This window comes from Phalaenopsis equestris, unplaced genomic scaffold (genome assembly GCF_001263595.1).
Source record: "Phalaenopsis equestris unplaced genomic scaffold, ASM126359v1 Scaffold000134, whole genome shotgun sequence".
Classification (NCBI taxonomy): domain Eukaryota; kingdom Viridiplantae; phylum Streptophyta; class Magnoliopsida; order Asparagales; family Orchidaceae; genus Phalaenopsis; species Phalaenopsis equestris.
Window position 1 is genome coordinate 2,567,147 of NW_018164576.1, and position 17,601 is coordinate 2,584,747.

The window sequence follows — 17,601 nt, forward strand, 5'->3', positions numbered from 1 at the left end:
GTGAATTCTACTGCCCTACTTGATATCAATTCTCTGTGCATTCTTTGTTTCTGGTTGAGTAACTCCATTGTAATCCTCCTTGAATGTTATCTTTTTTAAAAGCTTTAAATATATGATCTCCATTTGTTTACTTAAAATATATGCATTCTTTTTTGTTTTTTGCTAGTTGTGCTGAGGATAGATTCTCAATGTAAAATGGTAAAAAGTGCTTTAATGCCTGCTTCATACTCGATCACAATCATTTCAATTGCTTAAGCATTCTTCAGATTTTGTGATACTCCGTGTCCGATTCTTCACCAGGATAATGGAATTTTAGTTATTCCAACCATTCCAGATTTCCCTTTGAAGCATAATTCTAAGAGAAAAATGTCTCCCGAGTTTGAAGATCGATTGTTTATGTTGTTGAGCCTTGCAGGGTTATCGGGCTGTTGTCAGGTAATAATGTCGTTTAAAATAGTTATGATCTCTTAAGACCACACTCTTTTAGGTCGTTAATGCTTTAAAAAACTTTTATTCTCTTTTCCATTTGAAAATGTGAGAATTTATTGTAGGTCCATGCACCCTTTTTTTTATTGCAGGTTGCCATTCCACTAGGAAAGCATGAAAGCTTTCCCATTTCACTTTCTTTTATAGCAGCACATGGAGCAGATAAGTTCCTTCTGGATACTGTTTTAGACATGCATGCATCTCTCCAGGAGCAAATTAGTATTGCGTCAAATTTGGCTCCCTTACCAGATTTTAATGGGGACATGGAGGCTTCAGAGTTATTGAAAGAAAAGGTTTATATTTTTGTTCTTTAAAATAATTCATTTTTCGAAAGCATTTGTGGTTTCTTCCGCTGTATTGGAGGCAATTATTTTCGAATAAAACTGTCCACTAATTTCATAATTGATATATATATAAATATATATATAATAAATTTTTAATTTACTTTGTAAAAGTTAGGCTGCTTAACATTAAACACTTTTTTTCGGATGTCTCCCCGTGAATTTGTCCTTTAGCAAACCCTTTAAACAGGAACAAAAGATGTACATGTTGATATAAAATGTATTTTTTATGTATTGTTTTAATTTGTAAGGCTTTGATTTGTGCGTTGGTTAGTCTATATTTCATTCCGTACATTTTTTAGTTGTGTGAGAAAACCTGATTTGCTGAGTTCTGCAATAGCATTGTTTCCTAAAAAAATTCTCATGTTTGTATCACAAGGCGTCTAATACACTTGCTGTAATAATTACTTTCTACTACCATTCACAATATTTTCTGTTCTCATTACTTAAATTCAAAGATCTTCGCAAAGGTTCCATAGCATAAATTGCTTTGAATTTATGCGTAACCACATCAATAAAGTTTTTGAGCTTGTTAAAACATTGACAAGTCCGTGAATATTGCTCATGTAAACTTGGTTACAGATGTGTTATGATTTGTAACGGGTGTTTTGGTGGAGAGGGAAATGGGCATTTTCTAAGTGCTAGGAAGAATGAGATATATCAAAGGTATATTGTGCAAAAAGATTGTGTCAAAAAGATGTGTCAACTAATATCATATATGCCTCAACGCCACTGAATGGATGAGTATTTGTAAAGTTAAGCCTAGGTATTTGTTGATGAAGAGACATGTAAAATTGAAAATGAGCACTTGATCTGATTGTTATTTTCATTTATTTCAATGTAAATTCTTCATATGTTCCATTTCTGCGTTTGCAGGGAAATGCAGCCTTTAAAGGAAAACAGTGGAACAAGGCTGTAAATTTCTACACTGAAGCTATAAAATTGAACGATTCAAATGCAACGTATCATTGCAATAGAGCAGCTGCTTATCTGGAACTCGGGTGGTACGCTATTTTTTAGTGTAATCATGTTGAGCCGATCCCAAAATATGTTGGATTTCTTTTTAATCACTTTAGACATTTATTTGCAGTTACCAGCAGGCTGAAGCAGATTGCAATCAAGCCATTTTACTAGATAAAAAGGTGGTAAAATGCACTTCAATATCTTATATTCTCTAATAAATTGAATTAATAGTTTTAGAATGTCATTCAATGCATTTCTGGTTGTAGCCGACCCCACTTAGTGGGATAAAAGTTTGTTGTTGTTGTAGTTGTATTCTCGCATTTCTGGTGCTCTTTGTTTATTAAAATGCAATAATTTTAGGTTTATTGGTGTTATAAAGGCTGCTGATATGGTTAGAATATGCATAGTGCATATAGCTTTGGATGTACCAATCTGTTCTTTGTTTCATATCATTAGCTGTTTTGAAATGTAGGATTACTGTATTCTTATATGAAATTGTGCGCATATTAGTTGTTAATTCTATGCAGTCTGTTCAGTTTGTCAGCGTGCATTGAGCCATTAATTTCTTTCCGGTAGCTGAGATTCCGGAATTTGGGTTTCAAGAATACATGCTTGTATTGCTATTATTAATTAGGTGAAATAGTTGTGGCTGGCCATGGGCCTTTTTGGCATTTCTTTCTCTTTGTATTTTAATTTTTTTTTTTTGAAATACAGATTTTGTTATTGTTTTGTATTTTTTTATTTGAACACAAGCCAAATTGTTAAAAAAAAAAAGAACACTTAAAAAATGTCAGGTGCTTTTTGTATTTCTGTAGCGATATGTCACGCCCCGTCATTTTCAAGGAAATTGCAAGACAAGTATGTGAAGGAAATCTCTAGAAGATGCATGCATGTCAAAGAACCTTCTAGAGCCAAGAAGGTGGATGAGAAAGTTCCACACAACTCTAGAAATTTCTACCCATTTCTAGAGGTCAAAGAAAGGCAATACTCCATGAAGAACTCAATGATGGAGCATGGAGTGTTCAAGAAAAACCTAGAAGGATCTAGAATTATGTATTTATGTAAGAATTGTATGGAATACTCTAGAAAGTAAAGAATTCTAGAACATTCTCCTGGCTTGGAGGGGGACTATATATAAAGATCCCTCCCCTCATTTGTAATCACCTAAGCATTCAATCAAAGCTTTCAAGTATTCAAGTGTAAAGTGTTCTTTTCTCTCTATTCTTCTTCTTAAGAGTGTTTTGTGCTCACAAACCCAAGCGTTGTGAGGATTAGATTGATTTGGTGCTAAAGGAGAGCGCTAAAGCCGTATGGGTAACTAGAGCAAAGTTAGTCTGTGACAGTTGGTATCAGAGCTTTGGCTCAAAGGAATGAAAAAAAAGAATCAAAGAGCACATGATGGAGTCAGAAGCCAATAATGTGGAGTCATCTGAAGGGCGAGGTCACTTGGAGCAAAGAGATCCCATTGCACCTAAGTCACATGGGAGGTCCAAGGAGATCATGCATGACTTTAATTTGTGCCTTGTTTAGATGGAGGATGCAATGAATGACTTGGAGGGCCAAGTAGAGAATCTTGGCGAAAGGTTTGATGGACTCGAGGAGGAGGAAGTCACCATCCATTCAATGATCAGAGGTATGATGCTCTAACTTGAGGAGACCTTAATGAGCCATATGACAAAGTTGCAGGAGGATTTGTTGGGGAAGCTCTAAGAGGTGCGAAGAGCCTATGAGGAGGAGATGAGAGACGTGCGTGCTAGCTTGGACGGGATGTGGAGGCATTCCGCTGGGCAAGAGGGCACTAGTGGCGTCCACAAGCCATCCCACCTTCGAAGCCAAAAGGATTGAAGTTCCAAACCTATGAGATTTAGAGGGGTTCGCAACACGAAGGAAGTAGCAACTTTCTATGGGGACTAGAGCAATACTTTGGGGCGACGGGGATTGTTGATGAAGATGCAGAAAACATGTTGCCTCTCTTTATCTCTTGGACATTGCTATGCTTTGCTGGAAAAGAAGAAAATGAGATGTAGAGAAAGGTTTGTGCTCCATGTCCACTTTCAATGACTTCAAGAGAAAGCTAAGGAGACACTTCTACCCTGAGAATGTCGAGGATGAGGCTAGAACCCGATTACGGTGACTCAAGCAAGAGGGATCGATTCGGGAGTGCATTAGGGAGTTTACAAGCTTGGTCCTTGAAATCCCTGATATGTCAGACAAGGATGCTCTCTTCAGATTCATGGATGAACTCCAACATTGGGCAAAAATCGAGCTTAGGAGGCAAGGAGTGCAAGATCTTGCTACTGCCATCGCGACTATTGAAAGCTTGACTGATTATTAAAAGGAGTCTAGAAAGTCTGAAGATAAGAAGAGTTGTGATGTCAAATGTGGGGATGACAAGGGTAAACACAAGGAGGAGAAATGTCGCGAATCAACCCCAACAAAGGCAAGGGACAAGGGGAAGACTAACAACAAGCCATATTAAAACCACAACTTTCTTTGTGAGGGACCTCATTGGGCAAGGGATTGCCCTCAGAAGAAGGCCATCAACTCTCTCCTTGCAAGCCATAAGGAGGAAGAAGAAAGTGATAGGGAAAATGACATGGAGGCACATGTGTGATCTCTTCAACTACTGAACGAGCTGCAAGATCCGACAAAACCTCAAGGGAAAGAGTTACTCTTCGTGGAGATGGCAATAGGAGGGAAGACCACTAGGGCAATGGTAGATACAGGTGCTTCCCACAACTTTATCTCTAGCAAGGAAGCAAAGAGGTTGAGGTTGCAGATGACTAAAGGAGTGGGCTCCATTAAAGTCGTCAACTCAACAGATATGTTAATCGATGGAATGGCTAAGGGAGTCGGGACCAGCATTGGGTCATGGTCAGGTACTCTAGACCTCTCTGTCACTCTTTTAGATGATTACAAAGTTGTTATAGGAATGAACTTCTTAGAACAAGCAAGAACAATCCCAATGCCATTTGTCAAAAGCTTGTGCATCATAGATGGGAGTCGAGCTTGCTCAGTACCAAAACGCTATCAACAATCTAGCTTAAGAATGACATTGTGCAGAACAAGGGGGATAACTTGGCTATCCTTCATGATACCAATGAAGGAGAAAAGACCCAAGAAGTTGGGATGCCAATGAAAGTGGCGGAGTTCCCTAATGAACCAGCACCAAGAAAGAAGAAAGATAGCTCAACAAGGTTGGAGACAAGGGATAAGCCGCCAGCCAGGAAGACTTGCTGCATGACACCCCTCTCCCATAACACCAAGGAGAAACCAAAGTCTGCAAAGTCTGGGGGCAAACCGAGGAAGCAATTTCGAAGGTGCAGGGGAAGCCGCAATGAGGGCATTGCAGGTTAATTGCGGGAGAGAGTCACGCCCCGCCATTTTCTAGGAAATGACAAGACAAGTATGGGAAGAAAAACTCTAGAAGAGGCATGCATGACAAAGAACCTTCTAGAGCCACGAAGGTGGATGAGAAAGTTCCACACAACTCTAGAAACTTCTACCCAATTCTAGAGGTTAAAGGAAGTCAATACTCCATGAAGAATTCAATGATGGAGTATGGAGAGTTCAAGAAGAATCTAGAAGGAACTAGGATCATGTATTTATGTAAGAATTGTATGGAATACTCTAGAAACTAGGGAATTCTAGAATATTCTCATGGCTTGGAAGGGGAGTATAAATAGAGGTCCACCCTCTCATTTGTAATCACCTAAGCGTTCAATCAAAGCTTCCAAGTATTCAAGTGTGAAGTGTTTCTTTCTCTCAACTCTTCTTCTTAAGAGTGTTTTGTGCTCACAAGTCCAAACGTTGTGAGGATTAGACTGATTTGGTGCTAAAAGAGAGCGTTAAAGTCGCGCGAGTGACTAGAGCAAAATTAGTTCGTGACAGGTCGCTCCATTGCCCTAGCTGCCATTGCTCCACTGGACGACTAGTGTCACCATTGTCATTCGTTGTGGCCAGCATCTTAGTGCTATACCTTATACTGGAACTAGTGGGAAATTCAACGGAAATGCAGATAAAACTTTTATTGAACAAAACAAAAAAGAACAACACAAAAAATGAATGACACAAGCAAACACCAATAAGGTGTATTCCAGGGGCGGTGGAGGCCGGCTAGGGGGGTCAGAGTGATTGGTAGGGGTGGTGACAACAAATGAATGCTGGTGGCCACAAGAGGTAGGTGCAAAACTGTAGGGACAACAATGATTGAGGGTCGGGCAGTAGGTTTTGTTGCAGAACATCAGTGACAGGGGCTGGGATGAAGGCTGGGGATGTGGACAACGATGCTGGACTGTAGGAATAGGGCGGTTGAAGAATGGGGTGACACAGAAAAAACAAACCCTAACAAGTAAAACAACACATATATAATTAGCTAATAGATAAAATAGGAAGAGAAGATTTCCCTCTTTGGGTGGCAACCAGAAAGGAAGGGGGAGAGAGGCGGGCGGTAGTCTTGCCCCTTCAAATTCCCGCCCCCAGGTTGCTTGGTCTGGGTTTACCCTGGACCGACCTCAATTGGGACGGCCGGTTCACTGGCGGGAATTCTTGCTGTGGGAGACTCTGCTCTCTCGTCTGTTTCCCGAGGTTGGGGGAGCCTCATTCATCGAAGCTCTGGTGACATATTGATTCTCATGATACAGCGTTAGTTCCCTCGTAGGTCTATCATGCTAGTGTTGTCATTCCATAACATATTCTGGTAGAATATGCGGTGGTTGAGTAACAAGTATGTGATTAGAACTCAATTCTGTGATGAAATTTGTGCAGGCTATGCCACTCTCACTAGCGACCAATGAGGAGATACATCTTCAGTGATAGGACTTGAATTCCATTGAAGAATTTTCATCCCTTTTAAGCTCCCAGGGAACATTTCATAGTTGAGGTTCAACCCACCCATCTGGAAATCTGTTGATAGGTGCCCCGTTGAGCTGACTCTAAAATCTGAACTACTCATGGTAATAGTCGAGGCATGGAGCATAATGACTTTTCTTTAGACATGTTGGACCTCGTGTTGTAAGTGCAACTCAGGAGGGGGTCTATAAATCTGAAATACCTGCCTTCCTCTTGTCTTAGGGGGGCTGTGTGTCTGATGTTGGCTCCACAAACTTGTAACTGTAATAGCCACTTACAATGGAGTCTTTTGGAGTTCCTTCCACGAGCTCAACTAGGACTAAGTGTATCTTCTCCTCCTCAGTTGGAAGCAGGCTCTTGTTCATTTCCTTACTGTCTTTAGTGCTAACGATGTCTTTCCTCAACTTTTAGATTACCCCTTGCTCGGTGAAGTAGATCACTCCCCTGGTTGTACATTATGTTTCACCATGTCCAAATCCGTGACGCTTGCAACATTTTTTGAGTTTGACAGACTTGCAGATTGGTTGCGTTGGATAGTAACCAGGGGGTGTCGCTTAGTGTTGCAGTCTTTCCATTTCGAAAGCTAGAGTTTGCAACTTTTGACGGTAGTAAGTTGGTAGAAACTGATATTGTGTTTCCCGCTTCATACCTTCTCGTTCCCTCTTTCGGCCTTTCGGATCACTGTCGAGGGTAGCCTCTCATTGGATTTCATCTTCAATGTCTGTAATCCACCAGGGGTGTTGATTCAGGCCAGCGGGTCAGGTTCGAGACCGATCCAAAAATGACTCGAACCCGAACCCGATTTCATCGGGTCAACCAGAACCCGATTTCATCGGGTCAACCAGAACCCGATTCGATGATAAACTAGTCGAATTTTCTGACCCGAACCCGGCTTGAAAATATTCAGGTTAACCATAACCCAAATTTTTTAAGTTGAGTTTCAGTCGTGTTAGTGGGTCGGGTCACTTTTTAGCACTTATGGATGCCAAGTTGGGCCAGTGGGTCGGGTTTGGGTCTGACCCGAAAATAACCCGTCTCTAAACGGGCCACAACCCGAACCCCTGACCTGAATAATAAACGGGTCGAATTTTCTAACCCGAACCTAACTCGAAAAATATTTTGGTCAACATTAATCCAAATTTTTCGAGTCGAGTTCGAGGAGCGTGTAATTTTGACACCCCTAGGATCCACCTCCAAAGTCTGTTGATCTCTCGCCGTAGCTTCTTCCAGAAAGGCTTGGCCATGGCAAGGGTTTAGAGTTGGGAGGTGAGGGGCTAAAAATTTAATTTAGGGCCGTTGATTTTGAAAATCTGCAAGAGGAATTGAGGGTTTGGTCAAAGTTTTGGCTATGGTTGGGATATGGAAAAATAAAATTTTTATGGGGGTGGCTTGGGAAGGGGCAGATGCTAGGAAACGCTAGGATAAGATTAGAATTGGACTAGCTCTGATACCAAATGATACCAAAACTAGTAGAAAATTCAACAAAAACGTAAAAAAAAATTTTATTGATGTAGAGAGAGGGTTACAACACAACACAACAAAATATAACAACACAAAATATGAACGACACAAGCAAACACCTCTAAGGTGTATTCCAAGGGTGGCAGAGGTCGGCTAGGTGGTTTGGGATGGTTGGCAGGGGTGGTGGTAGCAAAGAAATGTTGCCGGTCACGAGGAGAAGCTGCAAATATGTAGAGACGACAATGATGGACGGTTGGGCAGCAGGTTTTTCTACGAAATAGTGGTGACCGAGGCTGGGATGAAGGCTGGGGAGGGGGACAACAATGTTGGAGTGTAGGGACAGGGTTGTTGAAGGCTGGGGTGACGTCCAAGGAGCTGGACAACAAACGTAAGTTGTTGTGAGAAGGGTGGATGGGCGCAGGGGGGGGGGTGTAGTAGTGGGGATGGTAAAAAGGAAGGATACATCACTCTTTGGAGGAGGATACAAACAGAGCATTACCACCTCCTTGGGTGTAGCCTTAGAACAAGGAAAACTCTTCACACAGGAAATCTGAAAGTAGAACATAACAAAAACTAACCCTAACAAGCAATACAACACATATATAATAGCTAATAGATAAAATAGGAAGGGAAGATTTCCCCCTTTGGGCAGCAACTAGAAAGAAAGGAGGAGAGGGGCAGGTGGTAGCTCCGCCTCGTTAAATTCCTGCAGCGGCCTGGATTTACCCTTGACCAACCTGAATTTGGCCGGCCGGTTTACTAGCGATACTTCCCGCTGCAGGAGACCCCGCTCTCTCGTCAATACCCCATTGCTCTGCAACTGCAACCGCCGAGACCACTGCATAAATAGATGCACACGATACTTGATAAAACAAGAAACATTATATATATTAAATTCTTAATAAATTTTCATTTTATATTAAAACACGAAAATAACAAAATAAAAGGAAAAAGATTAAAAATAAAAAATGATTCTACACGGCCCCTAAGTGATTCTCATTTTTAGCACACTAATTGTATTGCATTTCTTAAATAACTAAAAATTACCTCCTAGGATTCTCTTAATTTTCCGAATTGTATTGTGTTTCTTTTGACTTGTAAATTCTGAATCATGTAATCAATTGTTTGTTCTTCTAGCATTTCTTCTCCCTTGATCTCTCTCTCTCTTGCCTGTATTTATTTATTATATTCTAATAAAAGTATCTTTGGAGGAACTAAACTTTCAAGAAAACGCTTTTATTAGTGTTAATTGCTTTATTTACATCTGTCAGAATGTTAAAGCATATCTAAGAAGAGGAACGGCAAGGGAGATGCTCGTATCTTATAAAGAAGCTGCTCAAGGTACAAATGATTCTTATGTTGAGCTTTATGTTATAAACAATGCCTTTTCCATTACGCAATAAACCAAATAGTACTTTTTCACTCGCTTCACTTGCATCTTTGCATCCAACTGCAATGCTTGCTCATTGCACCTGTCACTTACAGTCTTGCTACTTGATCTGGCTCTTATGTGATAGCCTGTGTTACCTTGCAATGCTTGCTGCACATTGAGTACTCTCCTTTTGATCACCTCTCACTTGCATGCTATTGCCACAATATGGTTGCGACCATTCACTGCACTTGTTGCTTGCCTGTAACCTTAAATAACTTGTTTGCTGTGAAAAATCGTAATTGCTCTCGAGAGAGAGTTTTGCGAATTTGGGTCAAATTTTTAGAAGAATGACGATAGTTGTATTAAATTTTAGTCATTTCAAAGGTCAACAGTGTACTTTTGGTAATAATCAAAGCAAACATCAATTATTCCTCTGTACTTAGACTTGCATGTGTCTCAATTAATTATCTAACGCACCCTCAATCAGTGTAGTTGATCATTGAGGTTAAGCAGCATGTATTTTTCGTGTTAATGTTGGAATTGAAAGTTTTGTTATTCTATATGCTTTTTGAGAGGGATGGATAAGAAATTGATGACTCAGAGATATCAATTGTATTCGAAGTTGAATAATGATGGGATCAATTGTTGTGTGCAACATTATTCAGTGAGTGAGGGTGTGGGGGACTAGATCAGTAGTTGTTGGGATGGTTTGCCAAGATGATTGAGACAAGCTTTTGGTGAACGAATTTGCTAGTACTTTGGGTTGACTCCAATGACATAAGCGAGTTGGGATGGAGTGATTCATTTTGGAAAACTGGATATTACTTAGTGTGACATTGATCTGATTGTGGCATGAGCGCAAGAGAGTGGAGAGAAGGGAGTTCGATTAGATTATCTTGATGAGTCTGGGAGAGGGCTATGATGGGCATTGGTGGGTGAGTGGGCTTGAAGATGGCTGAAGGGTTTGAACATGTGAGTGAGGAAGAGGGCTAGGGATTGAGAGAGAGAGAGAGCAAACGATCAGGGAGATGGGGCAAATATTTCTCGTTTGATTACTTTTATTCTTTCTTCCAGACATTTGCCTTGCTCCTATTATTTTTCGCCATTAAGAAAAATAGAGCACTATTACATCATTTGTAGAAACAAGCTATGCATGTAGAAATGAGTGTTGTTCTTGTTTTTCATAGACGGGAGTTGTTCCACCTTTTGGGTTTAAACTAATTGCCTTCTAATGGTTTTTTTTCTTAAAGGTTTAATCCGATGGAACAATTGATTGTTATAAAACTTGACTAGTTGAAAAAGGATTCACATCTTATAGAGTTATACTTTCAATTAAAATTATTTTATTTGTCATTATTAATTTAGGAAGGATTATGCAATAACTAGGTATGTCAAAAAAGCTTGTCATTTGTGAATAACTCATGCTATTTAAGAAACTTGTGTTCGATTCATTCGTTAAATGGGTTAATATTTAAAATGCTGGTGAATAACTGAAGATATTAAAAAGCTTGTCGTTTATGAATAATTCATGCTATTTATGAAACTTTTAGAAGCAAAATTTTATTATTCTTTTAAAATTTGAGAGAAATAATACATTTACATCATCAAAGCAAATGAACAAATATCATAAAATTGTATGACATCATTAAAATTGATAATTCATAATTTTTGAAATAAGAGAAAAAAAATATAAATTTATAATTACCAGTCACAATCATAGAAATGTTTTGAGAGCTCTATGTACAAATAAACAAAAATTATATAAAAAAAATGTATTACTTCATTAAAATCAAATAAAATTACAGAATTTACACATTCAAAATATTTACATCTCACAAAAAAAATTAGAAATTACAATAATTACAACTTTTCAATTTATTACACATTTACACTACATTTTCTTCTTCAAAAAAGAAAAAAAGAAAAAAAAAAACTAAAAGTACTCAATTTTTTCTCTTCTTATGCAATGGATACTTCGATGATCCAAAAATGATTTGTATGATTGCACTGCACTTGCATAAGAAAAAAAAAAGGATAAAAGAAATATTTGTTCGTATCAGAGCTTGTTATTTCCACCCGTTAACAATTAAGATGAGCTTGTTGTTTATATAATATATCCCAAAGCATAAGTCGTGTTTCATATAGGCCATTTGAATGACCATGAATCAGGATCATTCAAGAGCTAACATAATACCTTAAATGATCATTCAACAACAAGCATAAGTGGTAATTAATGATCATAATTCATGATGATGGTTACCAGAGCTTAGATGATATGTATTAGTGCATAAGTTAATGATTGTAGAGTAGCAGCCAACATGAATAAGTGAAGCAGAGTAGCAAAAAGCAATTAATGGAAATTGAAATGTATGTATGTAAATTTTTCAAATAAAAATTTGCAGAAGAGTAATACTTGATAAAAGGTATGTCACAGAGAAGTAATACTTGACAATATAACATGTCAATAGCAAAAAGATTCCACTTAGTTTCACAAAATCACTAAAGAGAAGGAGAAGAGAGAAGAAGAGCTTCAAACTTACCAGAATTTAAATTTCCATCCAAAAGATAGAAAAAAATATATTTTCTAGCTTGGTTGAATCATCATGCATCTCTAGAATTCATCATAGCTCAAAAAATTATATATATATGAATCCAAAATTCAAACCAGCAATTGAGAAACGCACCAACACATGCAATTTCCAAATGCATCAAATTTAATTTTCTTTGAATTTTGGATCATGACAGGTCATTTTGAAAATTAATTTCAGTTTGAATGTCGGTGCAATATATGAATTGTGGTGTTCGCTTTGCCGAGTCATGGAGGGTTCACCTATGACCGTCTGATCATGTAGGAACTTATTTTTGGGCCCTGTACATGTTAGTCCTGCCCTTGCAATTAGTTGTCGAGTGCTTGAGACTACTCATGAGAGGTCTTCACAAAAATGGGTCAAGAAGTGATTCGAAGTTCTGTGGGAGTTGGGCTCCATTACTAGTCTGCTAGGATGATCAATAAGGAACTCGTAAATCTTGATCCTGGGTTCTAGGATTAGAAGACTAAGACCTCAATGAAAATGAGGTCAACAATGTCAAAGAGAAATAATAATTAACAATACAGCTATGCCTGTACCTGCTTTCTCTTTAGAAGTATTTGGGGATAACTCCACCATCCAACAACAAACATAATGCCTTAAAAGCTTCCAGCCTTTCACCGTTCAACAATAAACAAAAAAGTTTAGAAGTAACTTCTATATTTCAAAATTCCAATAACCAAATGACTTAAAAGCTTCCACCATCCAACATAAAGTGAATCAATAGCAAAAATATTCTACTGAGTTTCACAAATCCACCAAAGAAAAGGAGAAGATAGAAGAAGAGCTTAGAACTTTCATGAATTTAAAGCATGATGATTCCATCCTAAAGATAGAAAGAAAATTATTTTCTAGCTTGGTTGAATCATCACACATCTCTGAAATTCATCATAGCTAAAAGAAAAAAACATACAAATCCAAACTTTCAAACCAGCAAAAGAGAAACACAACCAACACATGTTTTTTTCAATTAATCCAACTAGCAAACAACAACCAAACAACAACCAGAGCAATAAAATATCTCAAACCCAACGGCCAAAAAGTGCATATAAATACAAAATTAAGTTTAAAATCAATGACTAACCACTTAATGATAAACAAATGTCTCATATTAATATATTGGTCAAACTTCAAATAATGAGCCAAAATTAATGAAAATATTTCATTGTCACGTCATTGAGCCGTCCATACGATCACTTCGATAAATTTATTGCGAGTCGTTCCTCTTCCATTATCTCTTCATGTTTATTTAGAGAGGATACATATATAAAAATATATAAAGACTAAATTAAACATAATTTAAAAGATTATAATAATAAAAAATATTACCAATGACATTTTCAAACTAAGTAAGCTCTGATCAAACTAGATGCACATATAAGTGCATTGAGTGTCTTTGTAGATAATGAACTTCTATTGTCATCAAGAACTCTCCCACCGGCACTGAAAGCAGACTTTGAAGTCACTGTTATTGGAATTGATAAAATATCCATAGCCATTTGGGATAAACTGGATATTTAAGAATGTTCAATTTCCACCACTTAGGAATATCAAATTGACTATTATTGGCCAAAAATAAACCCTCCTCAAGATATATCTGCAAATCTGATTTTGAAGGTTGAGCGGACCCCGATGATATTACAAAATCCGTAAATTTAAGCATACAATCAAAATTTTGTGGAAAAGATCAATCAATTATAAAGTTCAAAGATCTGCTAACTTTTGATGTATTGGAGCTTGCAAAATCAGGTGTATATTCATTATATATATTCCAAATAGTATCTTCAACCTCTTGATTTTTTTTGTTGAGTTCAATGAATGAGTATATTTTTGGAAACGTATAATGAACAAACTTATATTTCAATCGAGGATCTAACACAATCGCCACAAACATAAGAAGATTAGACTTGCCCCAGTATTTATCAAACTTTATTTTCATTGCAAGGGTTATTCCTCTAATATAATCATCAGAAGAAGAAGACTCCTACATTAATAACTTCTTCACGTGCATAACTGTTGGCATGAAAACATTGGATGCTGGGTGTGAAAAACCTCAAATAACTTTTATTACATTACAAAAAACGACAATAAAATTTCTTATTTTCTCATACGTCTCCCATTCTGTATCAGATGACAATCATTTGTGATTGTTATCTTGTGTTGCATATTGACTAAAAGCAATTCTATAAGAAAAAACAGATTCAAGCATTAGATAGGCTGAGTTCCATCTTATAGGCACATCACTAAATAATCCCTTATTGGTTGAAACCCCTAACTGTTTAGAGGACCTCAACAAACTTGTGAAGTCTCATCGGTGACTTCTTCAGATATTTTACGGATTCTCATATTTGAAGAATTATGTTTTGAACCTCTTTCTTGCCCACTTGAACCATAATATTTAATATATGGGCACACCATCTAACATGAAAAAAAGAACACTAAAAATGCAGCTTACCTCTCGACTGAAAATTAACTCTAAGAGAGCTAGCTACAGCATCATTATTAGTGGCATTGTTCAAGGTTATGGTGGACACCTTATCTTGGAGGTTCCAATCAAGTAAACAAACAGATATAGCATCAAAAATGCAAGCACCACTATGAGGTGGTTCTAATTCAATAAAATTAATGATTCTTTCTTGTAAATTTCAAGAATCGTCAATATAATGAAAAGTTAAACACATATAACCAACTATTTGATTTGACGTCCAATAATTAAAAGTTAAAGAATCCCAACTTATATCCTTGAGAATTGTTCACAACTTCTCTTTTTCAATATCATATATTTTATACAATCATTTTTAATAGTATTTATGGACACACCCTCTCATAATGGGGGTTTAATGATTTCAATGAGATATTAAACCACAAATGTTTAACCATCATAAATGGATAGTCATGCACGATTATTATTCTAGCAATTATTTCTATTATTTGATGCTGATCGTAGCTTTTTGGGTTATGAATAATAAGAATCTCAATATCTACACTAGCGTCATGAGGCAACAAGTTAAGGGTTTTTTGTCTTTTATCTAATGAATCGACATGTTTGTTCTTTCCTTTGATTTTTTCACAATCTTTGACATACATGAGTAGTTGTGAAGTAGTGCCACTTTCTTATTTGTAAAATTTGGTAAGACAATATATGCATTGCCAAAGGAGTTGCAACTCTTTTGGGTAAATTCTGTCTCAACAAAACACTCCCAAACCGAAGATTTTTTCTTTCTTTCCTTCTTGGCCAAAACTTCGAGATTATTTGTTTCAACAACTACTATTTTTGGTTCTCTTGAAACAATATTTGGATTTTCACTGCTATTTTTGGCTTAAACGATAATTGCATTAGCAGATGAAGCAGTTTTTAGCAGATGAAGCAGTTTGAAAAAGATATAAATTTGACATTGCAACACACTACATAAAAGAAATTAAATAAGTTATTTTTTGCACTTCAAGATCCACCCAACACTAAATAAACCATAAAACATCAAATATTGCATAAGTTTGAAACTCTCAACATCATGAACGGCTAGGCGCATTAGTTCATGGATTAAAATGAAAATGATAGATTACTCATAACTACTTTTGAAGTGCCAACATTATTGTTTCAAAAAGCATGACTGAAACTTGGTGGACACTTGGTGTGCATTAACTCTTCTTGATAAGAGCAAACCAACATTATCGACTATTCACAAATCAAATACATGTGCTAAACATAGTTCAAAAAGCATAGGGATTGAATGTAATTTTTATTTATTTACATATGTAACACCTAAAGTTTAATAGTGAAATACATAACACTTAAATCCTTGACATAAGATTGTATGTAAATATAAATATGAAAGGTTAGGTGTTAGATCTGTAAGTACATAAGAGTTGTATGTATGCATGTAAATTTCGCTTAAATGAAAGAAAGTAAAAAACGATGTTGAATTCATATTGTGCTTGATTCCTATGTATTTACATATCTAACACCAAAACTTTAATTTTTACATATAAGCCACCTTACCTATGCATGATAAGATGTATTTCACTTGTTTAAAAGTTAAAATAGTGATGCTTTTGATTTTATATAAAAAATTTGGGTGTTATAAATGTTGAAAGTTAAGTTTTGGTGTTAGATATATAAATACATAATAAATGAGTGGAATGCATGTAAATACCCCCGAAAAAAAAATAGTGTAACGGCATCCTCATCATCACCTGAAAATATGAAGCCCATTAAACAGAATAGAAACTGCTACTGATCATTTTATGACAATATCTTCTCATTAAAAGTTATTTCATTAGTGTAATTTGCAATAGATTTAAATCATATTTTTAAGAATAATCCATGCAAATAATTACAACGAGAAAATATAAAATCTTTTGATGCTCAACCAATCTCATGAAAAATAAAAAAAACTAATAAATATTAAACTAATATTATTAATGGAACAGAAGGCAGAAGTAAAACATTTTTTTAAATAATCCTCCATCAATGAACAAAGGTTAACTAAGTATTGATAAGAAATAAAACTATAAGTTTGACTGGAATGTTTCATAGGATGTTGAGCCAATATCTCATTTCGTATGCTGGAAACAAGTTACAATTGGAAATGGACAAAACCTTCAAATTGCTCAAATCGGTGCCAATACTTTACCCACTCCATCCGGTAAAGCTCAAACTCTCCAAAATTCATTATTTTCTGCATCTCTCTCTTAATCCTATTTTAAAAGCTAAATCATAAGAATTCGGTGGTATGTATGAAAAATGCCCTTCTTTAAATTAATGGCTTAGCCTACTGGCTACTACTGAAACTCTTATGGAACTTGATACAGATATTTGATGCAAAAATTTAATGTGCCTTTTAAAATTCAATACATAACGCAATGAGTATATTGAAAGAGAGATTTGATTCAAAACATATATTTATAATCTTTCACCGTTCCACGACAGGGATAAAACGCATACCAAAAAATTCGAGAGGCAAGCCTACTGAGTTGTTTATAACACTCCACGGTGCTCATGCCAAGCCTCATTTATAAAATCATCCAAAATCCATGTATACAAAAAATATTTCAGAAAAGCTATCAGAAAATAGAAATAAGAGTCTAAGAGAGAAATATATCCGAAATTAGGAAGCAAGAGAAATTCTTGTTTCGGTTTCGAGATCAAAAGAAGAGACTGGAGCCACGAGAGCAAAGATACTAACTATAAACGACGACCAAACCAAAGAGGAGACAAACCAAACTCTCGAATTTCGCTCGCTTCTGCCTCCTTGTAAACACGAGACCTAAATAAGAGATGAGAGTCAAGAAGAGAGGAAGGGAACGAGAGTCGGCCACGGGAGAAATTAGGTTTAGGGTGAGACATAGCGCTTCGGCTTCACTTTACCTTTTATACGCAATTTTTTTCTTAACTTATTTTAATAAAATTTAACAACCTAATGTATTATGTTTGTTTTATTTTAATTTTTTAGCTACTATGAATTTAATCTATTATAAATTTTTGTTGGATTATTTAAAAATTATACACATCAAATATAAATATAATATATATATATAT

The 17,601-nt window shown here is 36.5% G+C and overlaps 1 protein-coding gene across 1 annotated transcript in view; it reads left to right on the forward strand.

Annotated features, from left to right (window-relative positions):
* Nucleotides 1-17,601, forward strand: part of LOC110021421 (outer envelope protein 64, mitochondrial) — a 56,719-nt gene that overhangs the window by 37,017 nt on the left and 2,101 nt on the right. The window contains exons 9-13 of the mRNA XM_020719905.1: nucleotides 301-435; nucleotides 579-779; nucleotides 1,704-1,831; nucleotides 1,918-1,969; nucleotides 9,374-9,443. Of these exons, the coding sequence (XP_020575564.1) occupies nucleotides 301-435; nucleotides 579-779; nucleotides 1,704-1,831; nucleotides 1,918-1,969; nucleotides 9,374-9,443 (586 nt within the window). The remainder of the gene's footprint in view (nucleotides 1-300; nucleotides 436-578; nucleotides 780-1,703; nucleotides 1,832-1,917; nucleotides 1,970-9,373; nucleotides 9,444-17,601) is intronic.